Below are 21,617 nucleotides of genomic sequence, written 5' to 3'. Positions count from 1 at the left end.
TTAAGTTGTTGCCAATTTGCTATTCTCAAAAATCCTCTGGATTGTTTTCAGTCCTAAAATAGGACTTCATTCCATCAGTCTAAAAAAGTGCTATCTAATCTTTTTCCTAATAAACAGTGCTTTGGGCACATTCCCAATCAAATACGTTGATTTCTCCATTCATCTTTAGGGGAACAAAAATTAAAAAACAAATGAAATGTTTGAAAAAATTAAATATTCACTGTATACAGATTATGTCAGATGCCTTGACCTTTCGGCCTTTTTTCTAGCTTTCAGTGTTTCAGTGAGATAAGAATTAACTTCCAAGAAAATTAAAGTCTTGAGAAAGATCAAGGTTTTACATTAGAACAATGCAAATTAACATCCAGGGTGGGTGCTACATGATTTGCAGCAGACACTGACTTGAGGCAGGGCACCCAGTTTTCCATCTTAGTTGCAGTGATTCCAATACTGCTTTAGAGGCCAGAGAGATAGTACAGAGGTAGGGAGTTTGCTTGCACACTGCCAACCCGGGGACAGACCCAGGTTCAGTCCCCGGCATCCCATATGTTCCTCCAAGCCTGCCAGAAGTGATTTCTAAGCACAGAGCCAGGAGTAAACCCCTGAGTGCCACTGGATGTGGCCCAAAAACCAAAAAAAATAAAAAATGGCTTTGTGGGCAAAGGAGGGGGATATGGGATGTATGCTTGGAACAGGTGGAGGGAGGACAACATTGGTGGTGGAATGCCCCTGATTCAATGTCACTATGTACCTAAAATATTACTGTGAAAGATTTGTAATCCACTTTAGTCAAAATAAAAATTATTTTAAAGAATAAAAATAAATAAAATAAAATTTAAAAAATGCTGCTTTAGCAACTCCCTCTTATCAAAGATACCGAGAGAGGCTGAAGAGCCTCTATCAAGAGTTTAAACTTTTGGGGTCTTTATGGTGAATTATGGCAACCTAATAGAACATTGTGAGCTCTTGGGGAGCATATCACAAGTGATAAGCTTATTAAATGACTAATTTCTTTGAATTGGAAGCAGACTGTACTTCTCTTTCTTGAATACTAAAAATTGGTTGGTTTATTTTTTTAATAAATAAATAAACAGCTCCTGAACTATACCTGGAAAGGAATGGAAGTGAATCACATTAAAACTGAGATGGTATTTGCACTTCTTATCGCAATAAGTGCTATCTAAAATGTAGTACCCAAAATAAGATTATGATACATATCTTTCTGTGTACTTTTGCAAGCCACCTTGTAAAATATATTCTGACTGTGGCAAGTTCATTGTAACAAGAGGCAGGCTACAGAGATCAAGGAGATAGTGCCTGGATTAGAGTTCCCAGCACTGAATCAAGTTCACTCTCTAGCCAATATGGACCCCAGAGCATCCTCAGGTGCTCCCTGGTGTTCCCTTGTGGGTATCCCCACAAGGCATGAATATCCCACATCCCCATACATTTCATCTTGATCTGCACCCCCAGTTGTCTGAGAATTGCCTGGAATACAACCACACACACAAAGAAAAGGTGTGCTGTGCAGCCAGGTGGTTGATTTTCAATAGCAATGAACTTCCAAAGAGATAGGAATTTTGTGTGCCCTGAGTTCTACTGGAAAGCTATAAATAGGAATTTAGAAATAAACGAACAGATCAAAGAACAGATCAAATCTCTTATATTTCATCGAGAGTTGAGTATAAATTTGGTGCCAGGGTGACCTCTTAAAAACACCCTCTATAATTTTGTCCAAGAGCCTTCATATTTTTCAAGTCAGTTTAGTGCTGAGCTGATAGCAATTGATATAAAGAAGACCTCATTTACAGAAAATGGTATCATTCCAGTCCCGTTTGCAGATGTCGCACATTAAACACAGCTTGGTGCCCGAGCTCTTCATTACATTGGGTGGTGTTTGGAGGAGGGGTTGCCCGTAGTGGTCCCAGGATGACCTAATGACTGCGTCCCTGCAGCACAGAAGCAGTGTTTTACTAGGAAAGGGGCTTGTTGCAAACTTACTTACGCATGGTGAAAATTGTTCCCCGAAGAAGGGCTGGGGAAGGGAGGCCTACAGGAGGAGCCTGAAAACCATGAAGTCATCCAAGAAATGGTTGTGGTTGTCACCATAGACCATTACCATAAAGGCAGCATTTTCATAACTGACTCAGAGAGGGAAACTTCAGGAAACACCAATGTACGGAGTAAAAAGGGAATCCTCTGAAATCAAAGAATATGACAGCTGCTGTCTTTGGTGTCATTTATTTCCTGTGCTATTTTTGCCTTAAGGACCTGCAGAGTGGGGGTTGGGGGCTGATGTCGGGAGGATTCAGATCAAAGCACTGGCTTGTCCCAGAGCAGGGTCTGGGAGTCGCTTGTGTCACTGTGCAGTCCCCCTGTCCTGCCCTTGGGGTGCACGCTCTGCTCCAAGCATGCTGCATGCCGGAGGTGGGTGGGTGCAGGCCTGGGAGGGGAGGGACCAGATCTGCTGTTTCCCCTCCCCCCAAAAAGGGATCCACCCTGCAGGCAGTTCGCCCTAGCAGAGGACTCAGTGTAAGACTGTTCTTTCTCAATTCTCCCCCCAGACACACCATCCTGAGAAGCCACTTTTTCCTACCACAGGAAGCCCAAGAGAACACTATAGCTAGCAGTCTGACAGCCAAACTGAACCCTGGCCTTTTGTATCCTGCCAGGTTTGAAAAGCTGGACATCACCCCTAAAAGTGCCCAGAAGATCAAGCCGGTGCTTGAGCGGTGGATGGCTGAGGCTGAGGCCCGCCACCGAGCAGGTATGCAGAACCTGACCGAATTTATTGGGAGCGAGCCCTCCAAAAAACGCAAGCGGCGCACCTCCTTCACACCCCAGGCCCTGGAGGTCCTCAATGCCCACTTTGAGAAGAACACGCACCCCTCGGGCCAGGAGATGACGGAGATTGCAGAGAAGCTGAACTATGACCGCGAAGTCGTTCGAGTTTGGTTCTGCAACAAGAGGCAGGCCCTGAAGAACACCATCAAGCGCTTGAAACAGCACGAGCCGGCCTCGGCTGTGCCCCTGGAGCCCTTAGCGGACTCCCTGGAGGAGGCCTCCTAAAGGGATGCTCCTTGGAGCTCCCCCAAGCAAACGCAGCCTAGATTTCCAGCCAACGGCAACTGCAATTCAATTTCCCAAATAACTCCAGCCACCCTTGGAAGAAAGACAACTCGGCAACCACCAAGTGGTCAGATCGGATGGTTTCCCAAAAAAAAGGGAAAAAATAAAATGCTTTTCTTTTGGAGAAACTTTAAGCACGGAATCCACACGCAGGGCAGGTTGCTTTGGGAGGAGAGCCCATCCCCAACTGCACCCCGGCCCAGTTTTTTCTAAAGGACTTGTAGCAAACCAAATGACCACCTACTCTTTTTCGTTTCTGTCGATGATGAAAATGTGAACACACTTGAAGGGAAAAGGAAAATCTAAACTAAACCAAAAAAATGTCAAGAAACAAACTTTTTTATGTTTGCAAACCGAATCCAAGCCTGCCACCTGGAGGAGGAACTGTACCTTTCAGGGTCTCAGAGCGGATTCGCTAGGAAACCTATTTATTAATTAACCAAAGTCAGAAACGCCGCGTGGCACATTGCAAATGCGATCCGCGGTCTACTCTACTCTTCTCTCTGCTGTCTGTTTCTGTTGCTGATTTCCCATTGCAAGATGGATAGAGAAGAAGCCTGAATTCTTCCTTCTTTCCCATCTCTAGTCACCATCTGTGATGCTCACTTAGCTCTTTTTATTGGGGTGGAAAGTCTTTTTGGTTTTTTCCTTTCCTTTTTTCTTTCTTTTATTTTTTTTCTTGCATCTAATTGGGAGGGGGGGCATTCTGGATCATGTGCCAAAGCATTCATTGCTTTCTCTCACTATGACTAGTGGGTTTGAGAAAAGAAAATGGAGTTTTGCATTTCTCTTTTTCCGTCGACTTCCCCTTCTCCCTCTGGGGTCTGCTGGATGGCCAGAGTAGGAACTGTGTCTTTGCCATTCAGATCCCAGGGAAATGCAGGAGAGACTCCAAAATAACTAGGGATTTGCTCAATGAACTGTCAACACTGGCATAAGCTGTAATTGTGCTCACTGTCCACACCAGAGCTAAGGATTTTTCTCAGTCTGTTGGCCACGTACATGGAGAGCTGACCAAAACTAATTTTGTAATATAAACATAAGCTGCACATTTGGTTCAATTCTTACATCTATGTTATGCTTCTGTGCAAAGCAATTTCTCTCAGAAGTCTGATAGCCAAAGAAATGTCTCACGATTCCAGTCAAAATATGCACTTGCATGCACACCATATCCACACACCCACAAATATAACAGGCCAAAAAGAAAGGGACAGAGTTGATCATTAAAAAGCTACTGTATAACCTAAAAGAAATCTCATCTTTTCTGTGACGACTTTCATTCCATCAGCAATGGCAGACATTTTTTTCAAGTGGGAAGAGGGCACAATTGATCTTGGGATATCTCGATGGTGCAGCAATTTGGCAGACAAACTTAAGCAATTGAAATTAGAGACTGGGTTCATAAGGGGGAAGACAGAGTTCCTAAGGGGCTGAAGCAACAGTACAGTGGGTAGGGCATTTGCATTGCACATGGCCAACTCAGATTCAATACCTGACAGCCCATATTGTCCCCTGAGTCTGCCAGGAGTGATTCCTGAGTGCAGGGCCAAGAATAAGCCCTAAACACTGCCTGGGTATAACCCTGAAACAAAGCAAAACAAAATTTAAAAAAAGAAATTTTTAGTAACCAAGTGCCTAGATTAGAAGGAAAGTGACAAAAAAGTGGCTTATCCAACACATCAGAATAACCTTCACTACCAAATCGGGAAACTATTTTATTTTCAAAGTAATGTGGACAGAAATAAACTAAAAAGACCCAAAGGAAATGTGATACCTAAGAAAGTCTATGCAGCTGGCCACATAGACCCTACGTGATGTTTTCCACAGGAATAGGCAAAAGGTTTTGAAAAAGCAGGAGAAAGCCATCCATTCGCCTGCTGTTGACATGTAAATACTCCTGAATATGTAGTAAATAAGCATTCTCCAGTACTACAGTAACTCAACTCAAGTAGCCCAGCATAATAGAAATGCTCTCTTCTCCCAAAAAAAACATCCCCACCCCTACAACCCCAGGGAGACTGAAGGGTTTTTTTGGTGAGGGCCTCCTGGCTGTTTGTGTGAATGCAACAGTATAATTGTGCTCCCACCACCCTCTCCAGAACTTCTGTGGTAACCAGATGACCAGCCAAGAAATTCTGCAAGAAATCTTAGAAGAGGAAGCAGTGGCTTGTAGAAGTATTTCCATTTCACCAATCGGTTGCTGATTGGAATATAGCTGACTTGATCTTCACTACCAAGGAACTCACAGTAATCATTTCACCACCTGAAAAACTGCACGAGTATCAACAACCCAGAAAATCGGAGCTGTCTTGAAACAAATTTTGTTTTCTCCGCGGACCTGCTCAAAATTTTATCAGCAAAGCTCCCCAAGAAAAGAAACGAACGGGTTAACATCTGATGAATGCTAACGGTTTAAACATATGCCAATTACTGCTGCAAAAGTGCTGGGTCGTTCAGAGATCTCTAATTGGGAGGTGTTCACTGGTATTACTAGTGAAAATACAAAAAGAAATAATCTTCCAGAGTGGAATCAAAGAGATGGACTATTCATCCCACAGTCGTGAAACCATTCATGTGCAGTGATTTTTTTTATAGTTTTATAATTTTGTATTGTTTTATAAATTATTTATAAGGTGTTGTAATGCTTCTTATATTAATTTTTTACAGATAAATTTTTTGCTACAAGGCATAAATAAGGTGCCTGAAAAGATTCTTAGGAATATAAATTATACTGTGTAATTTGTAAGTCTTCAGGATCACACATATTCCTTACTTTTATTATGACATTTCTTATTTCAACCTGTGAACAACTTCATATACCAACAGCATTTAAGTGTCTTTTGTGTTTCTATGAAAATAAGGTTAAAGCTGCCACAAACAAAAATAAAAGCCACTTCGGACATGTGCGATTGTATTACAAGCTTCAATATTTTTCTTACATTTTTTAATTATTGTCGTCTCATTTTTTTCATGTCAAAAAAGAAAAGCAACTAATGTTATATTTTACATTTGTTTGTGAGGAGGGTTTTCAACCAAAGCAAACAAACAAACAAAAAAGGTTTTGAGTATTAGCAAAATTGTACTCAGACCACACACATACATACACATGCATACATGTGCAAAAAAGAACAAAAAGCAAATAGAGCTAGGAAAAAAACCAAGTAGAGGTGTATCAAAGAACTCAAGCTATGACCAAAAAGAAATTGTAAAATGCCTTTCCCATCTTCTCTATGCTGGACCAAAGCTCAATATTTGTAGGTATATGCACATTGTATAGATATGGTTAGTTGTTGCTGACAATCTCGCAATACTAAACTGTTATTATTTTAAGAAGAAAAAAAAAGAAATACAAACTGTTTATCAGTGTTTTACCTCAGCACTCTACTTGTACCCAGCTAATGACCAAGCTGAAAAAGAAAATGGAATAAAAGGAAATTGATTTTCATTATAATGTTTGATTGTAAAACCTGTTTGGATAACATTTTGTAGTAAGCTTTTTGTCATGTGATTTGCTTGTCTTCAACTTGAAATTATGTGAGACACATTTGTTTATTTGTTGTTAAGAAAGTGATTTTTTAAAAAATTTTTTGTCCTACGTGCTGTGATCTAGACTGGTCACCAGGGTCCACTGAGGAGACATCAGAGAGACAGCTGCTCCTCTGTGCCTGGAGCAGGCAGCAAAAGGAGGGCAGGGAAACAGACTGGGTTGTTTTGAAAATAAAATCATCATGAGAAGTTGATGTGATGGACTTGTGACCAAGAAGCCAAACCGGATATTTAAAAGCTCCTTATTTGCGCTGACATTGAAACCAAAGCTGACTTATCTGCACAGGTTGCTTACTGTTTAAAAGAAAAAAAACTTACAAAACTGTACTTAATCTAGAGCAATATCTGTATGGTCAGTAAAGCTGCACTTTGTGTATTTCTTAACAGCTTCAGATCTGTCACTTTTAATTTGTACCATAAAAATAAAGAATTGTTTGACATGATCTTCCAGCACTCAGATATATCATTTACAGTATAGGCCTATAAATAAACATATGTTATAACTCCAAATGTTAACCAAAAAAAGGGGCACAAGATGTATGATCCTTTGATTGCAAATTGCAGAAATTCAACTCAAACTTGCTTGACAAAGAGAACTGTACTCTGTAACTTCAGCGAAAGGTTTGATTGTAGACCTCAAGCACAGCTGGATCTAGTGGTTCCAAGAATATCATCAGTCTGTTCTATTTGACTTTCCTCTCCGATGAAGACTTCAGAATTGAAAGATGGATCTGCCTCTGAACAAAGCACTATGATGGAAATGGTACACCTAAATGATCACTCAGACTGAAAAAGCCCATCCCTGTCTATGGTAGCAGGACTGTGGTCGAATAACAACAGCCTAAGCAGAACCTCAGAGAAAAAGGAGGAAGCTTTCAGACACACCAGAAAACAGACGATCAGAAGCCATATAGACAGGCAAAACTCCTAGGCACCCAACTCTCTGATACTTACCCAACTGTGTGACAGGTATTAGAATTTTGCTGGGAAACAGGCTTTTTGTGCCCCTAAAATGCTCAAAATTGCATGTTCTAGAAAATTTAGGCATTTAAAGCCTTCTGCTCCTGTGTAAAGTTTAGTGTGGGTAGGTGGGGTGAGTTAATGTTGTTACATAATTTACTAATAGAAAGGGAAGTTAAGAGCATCTTGCTAAAAACACCACTCAGAAAGAAGATTTTAGTTAAAATCCCAATCTACAGACTTTAGGTGACCATAAGCAACTATTTCTTGTGTGTGCTATGTGAAAATACAAATATCAGCTTAATGTTGTGATTTATAAGAAGTGATTTGAGGAAAGTAAGAGAACAAAAAATATACAGGAACCCATATGTTGTAAATGGGTAAGAAATGTGATCAGGAAATACTAAAATTGTTTTTCAGAGGAGCAAAAAGTAATTGATATTTCTGACCTCATGGGTGAAGAAAAAAAAAGTATCATTTTCAAGCTTTTTTGACATCTAAAATGCTCTGACCAAAGGTTATGTATATAATTATGCTTATTATTATAAGTCTGTGTTTGACTTAGGAAACTTTAAAATGTCTTATTTGAAAAGATAGCCATTATTTACATTTCATTCACAAATATTTGCTAAGCCGGAGAGATAACGTAGAGGTAAGGCGTTGGCCTTGCATGCAGAAGGTTGGTGGTTCGAATCCCGGCATCCCATATGGTCCCTGAGACTGTCAGGGGCATTTTCTGAGCATGGAGTCAGGAGTAACCCCTGAGCGCTGCCGGGTGTGACCCAAAAAACAAAAAACAAAAAACCCACAAATATCTGCTAAGTATATCAAATGTGTCAGAAACTTTTATGTATTAGGAACTCTAAACTAAAAGCTTTTGCCCTCATGAAATACATATTCATTGCACACAAAAAAAGGGAATATTTCCCCAGAAGTTAAAATCACCAACTATTTGATAATATAAAATTTAATAACAAAATTAAATTTAGGATTAAAATAGTGAAAGTCTTTTGTTTAGGGACCACATTTAGTGATAATGATGGCTTGCACCTAGTTCTGCATTCAAGAATTACTCCTGGTGGTACAAGATGGGGTCCTGTGGATTAAACTGGATCAGTCACATACAAGGCGATCCACTGTACTATCACTTCAGCCCTCCTTATGCTAACTTTGAATCAGTAAATGAATCACAGTATCTGTTTTAAAAGAGTCAAAAATAATTCCGATATTTTCACTAACTCAACCATAACACATCTTCAATGGCAAGTATAGCAAGACAATGGTTGATAAATTTAATTTCTTTCTTTAAAATCCATATTGGGAAAAATTTCAGAATCATTCTGTCACAAAATAAATTAAAGCAGTTTCTCTATTACAACCTTAAGTCTAGGTTCCTCATCTTTTTTTTAATATTATCTTTATTTAAGCACCATGACTACAAACCTGTTTGAAGTTAGATTTTAGTCATAAAAAGAACACCCCTCAACGGAACTTCTAGAACCACAAAGACTGACTTCATCATAAGTCCCACCCCTGGAACTGTGCAGATACTGAGATCGATAGATACAGAGGTCTGATTGTATCACCTAGGATGGAGCAGAAGTCTTCCAAACAACACAAAAGCACCACCGGGAGAGTAAATGATCCTGACCAGAGTCTATAGTTGATCCCATGACAATATACTCCAAGGGCGGAGAAACCCCATATCTCTTAGGCCAAGTGAATTCCTTTTCGAATGACCCCAATATTTACTGTGCCAGGGCAGGAGGGGAAAAAAAAGCACAAAAGCACAAAACATTGTTTATTTTTATATATTATTTTTTATCTTCATTTATTATTATTTTTTTATTTACCTATCTATTTTTGGTCGATTTCTTTGTTTTGGTGTGGTTATTGAAGCTGTTGCCCCCATTTACACTTATTTTTTTTCTCTTCTTTTCTTTTCTTTCTTTATGTGCTATGCCATGTTTCTTATCTCAAGACCGTGGCGGTCTTTTATTTTTTTTTTCCTATGGTGCTTATTGTTATTGTTGGAGTCCTCACTGGATATTTGACACTTCTTTTTGTACTGGTGGAGTCTTTCACCTTTTTCTCCTTCATCTCTCAAATCGATGATGAGAGCCTCTAAGAAGAATTCCGCTTATTTTCTGCGTATTAGACTTTTACCCCAGTTTATTACTTTTCTTCAAACAAAACCACGTAACTTGAACTAGCTAGTCCTGCCCCCCAGTTAGAGGGGGAAATAAGGGAGGCACCAAGACCAAACAGGTGCAAGACTACTAAGTAGTAGGTTAGGTACAGAGGGGACCACATATTCTGGCAGCCCTGGGGGTGAGGGAAGAGCATATGGGAAGTAGGACAAAAACGGAGGTGTAGGGAGGACAAATTGGTGATGGAAATCCCCCCTGTTTTTATGTAAATATGTACCTAAAATATTATTGTCAACAATATGTAAGCCACTTTGATCAAAATAAAAATAATATTAAAAAAAAGAACACCCCTCTTCACCAGTGCAACATTCCCACCACTAATGCCCCCCATCTCCCTCTTCCACCACCCCCCTGCCTGTCTTCGAGACAGGTATTCTCTCACTCATTACCATGTCCTGATAGTTATTAGTGTAGTTATTTCTCTAACTGCACTCCCTTACTCATCTTTTGTTCCTATTTTTCAAGAGAATCCAAGCAAAGGGCACCTCTGACCTATATGACATACCTACAGTGAGACAAGACCAGGGCAGGAAAGATGAACACAAGAGGAAATTTCAGTATACAAGATGAAGAATCTACTTAGAACAGATGAATTGTTACTGCAGCTTTTTAGAAAAGATTATGGACATAATCTTCATTTTTTATATGAACTTTACCTGTTTATACATTATCTGTATATAATAGGCTTCATAAAGGCTTCATATTGTATAACTAGGCTTAGGGGCTGTCTCAGTTCCTGTACAATCTTATTTTTCCCTTGGTGTGTCTCTCTGCCTCTATATCTCTCTCTTTCTGTCTCTCTCTCTCCCTTAAATTAATCCAATGACCAAAGTTATTTCCTCTTCAGAAAACATTTGTCCACTAAACTACTAACGTATCCAATTTCTTCTCATTCTTTAAAATTCAGTTCTGTTCAATGTCAATAATTCAATAATGAATAATATTAAATAATAATAAATAAATAATAATCAATAATTCAATCATGACTTCAATTATCTGTTCAATAATAGGCAATTATTAGACTTCGACTGTGCATTTGGCATTGTTCTACCTTTATCACGGCATTTAATAGTTTTCTTATCTATTAGTCAACCATTTACTTGTTACAAAAGCACTTTCAGTAATTTCTGAATAATCTATGAGTTTGACTTATAGATAAGTGTTACCTGACAATATATTCTATTACCTGTCATTTATAAGTGACAATAGTATTATATTCACATAGTGGTTTTATTTGGGTTTTGTTTGGGGGGGGCACACCCGGTGGCACTCAGGGGTTACTCCTGGCTCTGCACTCAGAAATCGCTCCTGGCAGGCTCAGGAGACCATGTGGGATGCTGGAAATCAAACCCAGGTCTGTCCTGGGTCCACCGCATGCAAGGCAAATGCCCTACTGCTGTGCTCTCTCCGGCTCAATTCACATAGTTTTAAAAGTTCTTTTATATACATTTTATTCGCTCCTAACAAGCCCTTCAATGGGTGATTATATATAGCTTATAGATAAGTACTAAGAATCATAAAAGTAAATGGGTATGACCATGAATAGAGCTGACATTAATATTCATTAGAAATTATTCTCCAGGGCTGGAGAGATAGCATGGAGGTAAGGCTTTTGCCTTTCATGCAGAAGGTCATCAGTTCAAATCCCGGCATCCCATATAGTCCCCCGTGCCTGCCAGGAGCAATTTCTGAGCATGGAGCCAGGAGTAACCCCTGAGCACTGCCGGGTGTGACCCAAAAACCACAAAAAAAAAAAAGAAAGAAATTATTCTCCAAGGTGAATATACATTGAACCTCTGAAATAGTGTCAACAATACCACACGTTTTAGTCACCAGAATACAGTTTCTGCTATATAGAATAGTTTTTTAAAAATCTTACCATTATTTATGGTAAATGCCAATAAGAAGTCCACTTTACTTTAGATAAACATGATTAATGAGTATCAGACATAGTAAAATATACATAAAGCGCTGACTACATATGTTACATTTTATTATCATTGTGAAGGGCTCCAGATAATAAATAATCATTACAATATCCCAAAGGCAAATGAGTTGAAACTTCCTAGATGACAACAGATTAAAAAAATCAATGGATCTTATAGGTTATTAGATTAATATCACCAGCAAGTGAAGGGCATGCAATGTGAGAAGAAATAGTAAGTTTTCCTGGCACCTAAACTCATGACTTCACTCCATAACATTTTTGGGCCTTTTGCCATCACTTGTAAGAGTTTAGATGTCAGCCTAGCCATTAACACACCTGGCTTTAACACACCTGTGGAAATGTCATTTTGGAACAAACAACATCCTTCCCAGTCCTTTACTTGTGCCTCTGAAAAATGGTAGCATATATATATATATATATACTCATAGTCTTAATTATCAATATCACTAGGTATCATCACTAAGATGGACATACTTGGGGGGCATTTGATAAATTGTAACTTTGCAATGATAGGAGAACCAATATCACCCACAAATCCAAAATTGGGTAGCTCCAAAAATTGAGTTTCAATCAAAGAGCAAGAGAGAAATCTATTGCAAATTAACATGGATAGTGAGCTGCAATAATGATGTCCTCTGAAGATGCTTATTAAAAGTTAGCTACGGTCCCCTGTTTGTGATGTCAGGCTGGGAAAATCCACGAAACTACGCCTGCCCAGGGGGGCCCGAATGTGAAAAATTGTGACTGCTGCCTGTGTGTGTCTGTATACTATCCTGTTGCATGAACCTCTTGGGAGTTGGCGAAAAAGATGCTCCAGAAAGCTTGCTCTCCCAGAGGCCAATTCTAGGGCAAAACGCCAAGGAACTGCTCCATAACGTGAAAACCAGCTATGCATTGCAGAAGCCAGGTCCCCTGTTTGTGACGTCAGGCTGGGAAAATCCACGAAACTCCGCCTGCCCAGTGGGGCCCGACTGTGAAAAATTGTGAGTGATGCCTGTGTGTGTCTGTCTACTATCCAGTTGTGTTAACCTCTTGGGAGTGGGCTGAAAAGAGGCTCCAGCAGAGCACTTTGGCTCTGCTTTGCTACACGGCCTGCGCTCTTTCTAAGAAAAGAACACCATTACAACAAGAAGAAAAAACACACTAAGAACTGGGCTGGATCACTGAAGCCCATCATTTCTCTCTGTACTGTCTTCTCTGCTGCGTGATTGGGCCTAAGATTTGATCCTATGTGAGGCTTCATCCACAGAGAACTTCCCTCCCTTGGAGGCAAGCCAACCCATCCAGAAAGGGCGGAGCCAAAGAAGTGTGCTGCCTGTATCATTTAGCAAATGAATACCACCACAACACATAGAAAAACCCACAATATAAATGTGACAATGGGGAAATAACGCATGCCACCATCAGACATAGAGAATGAAGATGACAATTCTGATGACCAGATAATGACCAACCAACTAATCAACTTCTCAGAGAAGGACTTTAGACTAGCAATATGGAAGATGCTCAATGAACTCAAAGAAAACATGGATAGAGTTGAACAGAACACTAATAAGAACCAAGAAAATATGAAGACAGAAATCACAAAACTCCAAATTGAAATAACATGTCAACAAACAGGCCTGAAAAACTCAGTAAACGAAGTGAATGACAAAATGGATAAGCTCTGGGACAGGGTAACAGAAGCTGAGAATAGACTTGATGCTGTGGAAGATGAGATACATAACAATTCCATAAAGCAGGAGAGATTGGAAAAAAACTTAAAGCAAATGAACAGACAATGGAAAAATTAGTCAAAGAATGGGAACAGATGAAAATAGAAGTCTATGATAAGCTCAATAGAAACAACTTATGAATCATTGGAGTTCCAGAGACCCAAGAAAAAAATTTCCAGGAAGAATCAATGGTCAAGAACATCATTAAAGGGGCCGGGTGGTGGCGCTAAAGGTAAGGTGTCTGTCTTGCCAGCGCTAGCCTAGGACGGACCGCGGTTCGATCCCCCGGTGTCTCATATGGTCCCCCAAGCCAGAAGCGACTTCTGAGGGCATAGCCAGGAGTAACCCCTGAGCGTCAAATGGGTGTGGCCCAAAAAACCAAAAAAAAAAAAAAAAAAAAGAACATCATTAAAGAGAAACTTCCAGAGCTAAATATGTGATCAAATCCTGCATGCTCGAAGAGTACCAACCAAAAGAGACCCCAGAAAAAAATACCCCAAGACACATCCTAGTCACAATGACGAATCCCACAGATAGAGACAGAATTCTGAAAACAGCAAGATCAAAAGGGGAAATTACACTCAAGCGAGCATCCTTGAGATTTACAGCAGACCTGTCACCAGAAACACTCAAGGCCAGAAAGCAGTGGTGGGATATTGTGACAAGACTGAATGAAATCAATGCTTCACCTAGAATACTGTACCCAGCAAAACTCACTTTCCAGTTTGATGGAAGAATACATGGTTTCACAGACAAAAACAGCTCAGAAACTTTACAGACTCAAAATCAGTCTTAAGAAAAAAACTGAAAGACCTAATTTAAGACAAGAGTAACCAAAAGACACACCAAATTTCGATATAAAGATGGCATTAAATCCCAGGACAATTCTTTCTCTCAACATCAATGGACTAAATGCACCAGTTAAGAGACACAGAGTGGTTAAATGGATCAAAACTCAATCCAACCTTCTGCTGCCTACAAGAAACGCACCTGAATAGTCAGAACAAACATAGACTCAAAACAAAAGGCTGGAGAAAAATGATCCAAGCAAACAAAACCCATAAAAAACCTGGAGTGGCCATACTAATATCAGATAATGCAAACTTTATACTCAGGAAGGCTGTAAGGGACAAAGATGGACTTTTTATATTAATCAAGGGGTAAGTAGAGCAGGAAGAAATAACTCTCCTAAACATATATGCACCGAATGAGGGGCCAGCAAAATATTTAATATAACTGTTGACAAATCTGAAAAATAATATTATTAACAACACAATAATTGTGGGGGACCTCAACACGGCTTTGTCAACACTGGATAGGTCAACCAGACTGAAACCCAACAAGAATATACTAGACCTGAAAAGAGAAATGGAAGAAAGAGGCCTAGTGGATATATATAGGACACTCCATCCCCAGAGACCTGGATACATATTCTTCTTCAATGTACATGGGACATTCTCCAGGATAGACTACATGCTGGCAAACAAAACATACCTCCATAATATCAAGCGGATAGAAATTGTGAAGACTACTTTCGCTGACCACAAGGCTCTGAAATTATTTGTGAATTCCAAAGGGACACAGAAGAAAAATTCAACACCTGGAAGTTAAACAGCCTCATACTCAATAACCAGTGGATCCAAGATGAATCAAGGAGGAAATCAAAAGGTTCCTGGAAACAAATGACAATAAAGACACAAACTATCAGAACTTATGGAACACAGCAAAAGCAGTACTGAGAGGAAAATTTATAGCTTTGCAAGCACACATCAGGAAAGAAGAAGGAGCTTACCTGAGTAGCTTAATGACACAGCTAACAGAACTAGAAAGTGCTCAACAAAAGGACACAAAAATAGGGAGACAGAAGGAAATAACAAAGCTGAGAGCAGAAATCAACGAAGTGGAAACCCAAAAAACAATTCGAAAGATCAATGAAAGCAGAAGTTGGTTCTTTGAAAAAATAAACAAGATTGATAGACCACTGGCAAAACTAACAAAGAAAGAGAGAGAAATTTGATAACTCATATTAGGAATGAAAAAGGAGAGATCACTACTGATATGACAGGGATTCAAAGGGTAATCAGAAACTACTTTGAGAAACTCTACGCCACTAAAAATGAGAACCTGGAAGAAATGGATAAATTCTTGGACTCTTATAATCTTCCACAGTTGAAGGAAGAGGATGTAGCATATCTAAACACCCCATCACTATTGATGAAATTAAAACGATAATCAAATGTCTGCCCAAAAACAAAAGCCCAGGCCCAGATGGATTCACTAATGAATTCTTTCAAACTTTCCAAGAAGAACTACTACCAATCCTGGAAAGACTCTTTCATGAAATTGAACTAACGGAAACACTTCCAAATAGCTTTTATGAAGCCAACATCACCTTGATACCTAAAACCAGACAGAGATGCTAAGAAAAAAAAAATTACAGACCAATATCGCTGATGAATGCAGATGCAAAGATCCTCAACAAAATCCTGGCAAATAGGATTCAATGCCTCATTAAGAAGATCATCCACTACAATCAAGTAGGTTTCATCCCAGGAATGCAAGGCTGTTTTAACATCCGTAAATATATCAACATAATACACAACATCAACAACAAGAAAAATAAAAAACCACATGATCATATCAATAGATGCAGAGAAAGCATTTGATAAGGTCCAACACCCATTCTTGATCAAAACTCTCAGCAAGATGGGAATGGAAGGAACCTTTCTCAATATAGTTAAGGCCATCTACCACAAGCCAGTGGCAAATATTATCCTCAATGGAGAAAAACTAAAAGCCTTCCCTCTAAATTCTGGCACAAGACAAGGCTGTCCTCTCTCACCACTCCTATTCAACATAGCACTGGAAGTACTTGCTATAGCAATAGGGCAAGAAAAAGATATCAAGAGAATCCACATAGGAAAGGAAGAAGTCAAGTTCTCACTATTTGCAGATGACATGATACTCTACTTAGAAAACCCTAACAACTATACCAAAAAGCTTCTAGAAACAATAGACTCATATAGCAAGGTGGCAGGCTACAAAATTAACACACAAAAATCAATGACCTTTCTATACACCAATAGTAATAAGGAAGAAATGGGCATTAAGAAAACAACCCCATTCACAATAGTGCCACACAAACTCAAATATCTTGGAATCAACTTGAATAAAAATGGGAAGGACCTATACAAAGAAAACTATAAAACTCTGCTCCAAGAAATAAGAGAGAACACGCAGAAATGGAAACGCATACCCTGCTCATAGATTGGCAGGATTAACATCATCAAAATGGCAATACTCCCCAAGGCATTATACAGATTTAATGCTATCCCTCTAAAGATGCCCATGACATTCTTCAAAGAAGTGGATCAGGCACTTTTGAAATTCATTTGGAACAATAAACACCCTAGAATAGCTAAAGCAATCATTGGGAAAAAGAATATGGGAGGAATTACTTTCCCCAACTTTAAACTTAACTACAAAGCAATAGTTATCAAAACAGCATGGTAATGGAATAAGGACAGGCCCTCAGATCAGTGGAATAGGCTTGAATACTCAGAAAATGTTCCCCAGACATACAATCACCTAATTTTTGATAAAGGAGCAGGAAATCCTAAATGGAGCAGGGAAAGCCTCTTCAACAAGTGGTGTTGGAACAACTGGATAGCCACTTGCAAAAAATTGAATTTAGACCCCCAGCTAACATCATGTACGAAGGCGAAATCCAACTGGATTAAAGACCTCGATATCAGACCCAAAACCATAAGATATATAGAACAGCACATAGGCAAAACACTCCAGTACATTACAGGCATCTTCAAGGAGGAAACTGCACTCTCCAAGCAAGTGAAAGCAGAGATTAACAGATGGCAATATATTAAGCTGAGAAGCTTCTGCACATCAAAGGAAATAGTGTCCAGGATACAAGAGCCACCCACTGAGTGGGAGAAACTATTCACCCAATACCCATCAGATAAGGGGCTAATCTCCAAAGTATACAAGGCACTGACAGAAATTTACAAGAAAAAAACATCTAATCCCATCAAAAAATGGGGAGAAGAAATGAACAGACACTTTGACAAAGAAGAAATACAAATGCCCAAAAGACACATGAAAAAGTGCTCCACATCACTAATCATCAGGGAGATGCAAATCAAAACAACGATGAGATTACACCTCACACCACAGAGAATGGCACACATCACAAAGAATGAGAATAAACAGTGTTGGTGGGGATGTGGAGAGAAAGGAACTCTTATCCACTGCTGGTGGGAATGTCATCTAGTTCAACCTTTATGGAAAGCAATATGGAGATTCCTCCAAAAACTGGAAATCGAGCTCCCATATGATCCAGCTATACCACTCCTAGGAATATACCCTAAGAACACAAAAATACAATACAAAAACCCCTTCCTTACACCTATATTCATTGCAGCACTATTTACCATAGCAAGACTCTGGAAGCAACCAAGATGCCCTTCAACAGAAGAATGGCTAAAGAAACTGTGGTAAATATACACAATGGAATATTATGCAGCTGTCAGGAGAGATGAAGTCATGAAATTTTCCTATACATGGATGTACACGGAATCTATTATGCTGAGTGAAATAAGTCAGAGAGAGAGAGAAAAACGCAGAATGGTCTCACTCATCTATGGGTTTTAAAAAAAATAAAAGACATTCTTGCAATAATAATTTTCAGACACAAAAGAGAAAAGAGCTGGAAGTTCCAGCTCACCTCAGGAAGCTCACCACAAAGACTAATGAGTTTAGTTTAGAGAAATAACTACATTTTGAACTGTCCTAATAATGAGAATGTATGAGGGAAATGGAGAGCCTGTTTAGAGTACAGGCGGGGGTCGGGTGGGGAGGAGGGAGACTTGGGACATTGGTGTTGGGAATGTTGCACTGGTGATGGGTGGTGTTCTTTACATGACTGAAACCCAAACACAATCATGTATGTAATCAAGGTGTTTAAATAAAAATAAATAAATAAATAAAGAAGATCATCCATTACGATCAAGTAGGTTTCATCCCAGGAATGCAAGGCTGTTTTAACATCCGTAAATCTATCAACATAATACACAACATCAACAACAAGAAAAATAAAAACCACGTGATCATATCAATAGATGCAGAGAAAGCATTTGATAAGGTCCAAAACCCATTCTTGATCAAAACTCTCAGCAAGATGGGAATGGAAGGAACCTTTCTCAGTATAGTGAAGGCCATCTACCACAAGCCAGTGTCAAATATTATCCTCAATGGAGAAAAACTAAAAGCCTTCCCTCTAAATTCTGGCACAAGACAAGGCTGTCCTCTCTCACCACTCCTATTCAACATAGCACTGGAAGTACTCGCTATAGTGATTAGGAAAGAAAAAGATACCAAGGGAATCCACATAAGAAAGGAAGAAGTCAAGCTTTCACTGTTTGCAGATGACATGATACTCTACTTAGAAAACCCTAACGACTATACCAAAAAGCTTCTAGAAACAATAGACTCATATAGCAAGGTGGCAGGCTACAAAATTAACACACAAAAATCAATGGCCTTTCTATACACCAATAGTAATAAGGAAGAAATGGGCATTAAGAAAACAACCCCATTCACAATAGTGCCACACAAACTCAAATATCTTGGAATCAACTTGAATAAAAATGGGAAGGACCTATACAAAGAAAACTATAAAACTCTGCTCCAAGAAATAAGAGAGAACACGCAGAAATGGAAACGCATACCCTGCTCATAGATTGGCAGGATTAACATCATCAAAATGGCAATACTCCCCAAGGCATTATACAGATTTAATGCTATCCCTCTAAAGATGCCCATGACATTCTTCAAAGAAGTGGATCAGGCACTTTTGAAATTCATTTGGAACAATAAACACCCTAGAATAGCTAAAGCAATCATTGGGAAAAAGAATATGGGAGGAATTACTTTCCCCAACTTTAAACTTAACTACAAAGCAATAGTTATCAAAACAGCATGGTATTGGAATAAGGACAGGCCCTCAGATCAGTGGAATAGGCTTGAATACTCAGAAAATGTTCCCCAGACATACAATCACCTAATTTTTGATAAAGAAGCAGGAAATCCTAAATGGAGCAGGGAAAGCCTCTTCAACAAGTGGTGTTGGAACAACTGGATAGCCACTGCAAAAAATTGGACTTAGACCCCCAGCTAACATCATGTACAAAGGTAAAATCCAAATGGATTAAAGACCTTGATATCAGACCCAAAACCATAAGATATATAGAACAGCACATAGGCAAAACACTTCAGTACATTACAGGCATCTTCAAGGAGGAAACTGCACTCTCCAAGCAAGTGAAAGCAGAGATTAACAGATGGCAATATATTAAGCTGTGAAGCTTCTGCACCTCAAAGGAAATAGTGCCCAGGATACAAGAGCCACCCACTGAGTGGGAGAAACTATTCACCCAATACTCATCAGATAAGGGGCTAATCTCCAAAATATACAAGGCACTGACAGAACTTTACAAGAAAAAAACATCTAATCCCATCAAAAAATGGGGAGAAGAAATGAACAGACACTTTGACAAAGAAGAAATACAAATGCCCAAAAGACACATGAAAAAAATGCTCCACATCACTAATCATCAGGGAGATGAAAATCAAAACAATGATGAGATTACACCTCACACCACAGAGAATGGCACACATCACAAAGAATGAGAATAAACAGTGTTGGTGGGGATGTGGAGAGAAAGGAACTCTTATCCACTGCTGGTGGGAATGCCGCCTATGAAAAGTGATATGGAGATTCCTCCAAAAACTGGAAATCGAGCTCCCATACGATCCAGCTATACCACTCCTGGGAATATACCCTAAGAACACAAAAATACAATACAAAAACCCCTTCCCTACACCTATATTCATTGCAGCACTATTTACCATACCAAGACTCTGGAAACAACCAAGATGCCCTTCAACAGAAGAATGGCTAAAGAAACTGTGGTAAATATACACAATGGAATATTATGCAGCTGTCAGGATAAAGTCATGAAATTTTCCTATACATGGATGTACACGGAATCTATTATGCTGAGTGAAATAAGTCAGAGAGAGAGAGAAAAACGCAGAATGGTCTCACTCATCTATGGGTTTTAAGAAAAATGAAAGTCATTCTTGCAATAATAATTTTCAGACACAAAAGAGAAAAAAAGCTGGAAGTTCCAGCTCACCTCAGGAAGCTCACCACAAAGAGTGATGATTTTAGTTAGAGAAATAACTACATTTTGAACTGTCCTAATAATGAGAATGTATGAGGGAAATGGAAAGCCTGTTTAGAGTACAGGCGGGGGTCGGGTGGGGAGGAAGGAGATTTGGGACATTGGTGATGGGAATGTTGCACTGGTGATGGGTGGTGTTCTTTACATGACTGAAACCCAAACACAATCATGTATGTAATCAAGGTGTTTAAATAAAAAAAAAAAAGTTAGCTACAAGAATATAAGTCACTGACCATCTTAGATTCTTACCCTGTATTGGTATTACTGTCAATGTCTCCAAATCTATTGTCTGAGATTTGAAGTTTGTTTAAGTATTATATCTATAATTTATATATTTATTTATATAAAAACTCATATTATATAATATATTACATACATACTAGGGGCCGGAGAGATAGCATGGAGGTAAAACCTTTGCCTTGTATACAGAAGGTCAGTGTTTCGAATCCCAGCATCCAATATGGTCTGCCAGGAGCGATTTCTGAGCAGAGAGCCAGGAGTAACCTCTGAGAGCTGCCAGGTGTGACCCAAAAACCCCCAAAAAAACATGTATATACAAATAACATACATTAATAAATAATTGTTAATGTGATAGATCTATTAGATACTATATAAATGAATATTTGTGTAAATATGCTACTTATATGTGAACATTATATATAATATTATGAAATAAATATATTTTACTATAAGTTTTATCTTAGAAGAAGGCCCAATGCCTATGGAGCCTATGTCTCAAGATAAGACCTCTTTAGGTCCTGTGCTTTGGTCACTTAATTCACATTTTTTACTATAGATAATATAAAATATATTAACTAAAATATTATTTACTTGTTTTTAGCTTCAG

The 21,617-nt window shown here is 39.0% G+C and overlaps 1 protein-coding gene across 1 annotated transcript in view; it reads left to right on the top strand.

Moving 5' to 3' along the window:
* POU6F2 (POU class 6 homeobox 2) overlaps window positions 1–3,155 on the top strand; it is a 593,519-nt gene extending 590,364 nt beyond the window's left edge. The window contains exon 10 of the mRNA XM_049781867.1: window positions 2,565–3,155. Coding sequence (XP_049637824.1) covers window positions 2,565–3,069 — 505 coding nt within the window. The 3' untranslated portion in view covers window positions 3,070–3,155. The remainder of the gene's footprint in view (window positions 1–2,564) is intronic.
* Window positions 3,156–21,617: the final 18,462 nt, after the last annotated feature.

This window comes from Suncus etruscus, chromosome 10 (assembly GCF_024139225.1).
Source record: "Suncus etruscus isolate mSunEtr1 chromosome 10, mSunEtr1.pri.cur, whole genome shotgun sequence".
NCBI classification, from domain to species: domain Eukaryota; kingdom Metazoa; phylum Chordata; class Mammalia; order Eulipotyphla; family Soricidae; genus Suncus; species Suncus etruscus.
Note: the sequence above shows the minus strand (reverse complement) of the source record. Positions and strands in the feature narration are given on the sequence as shown.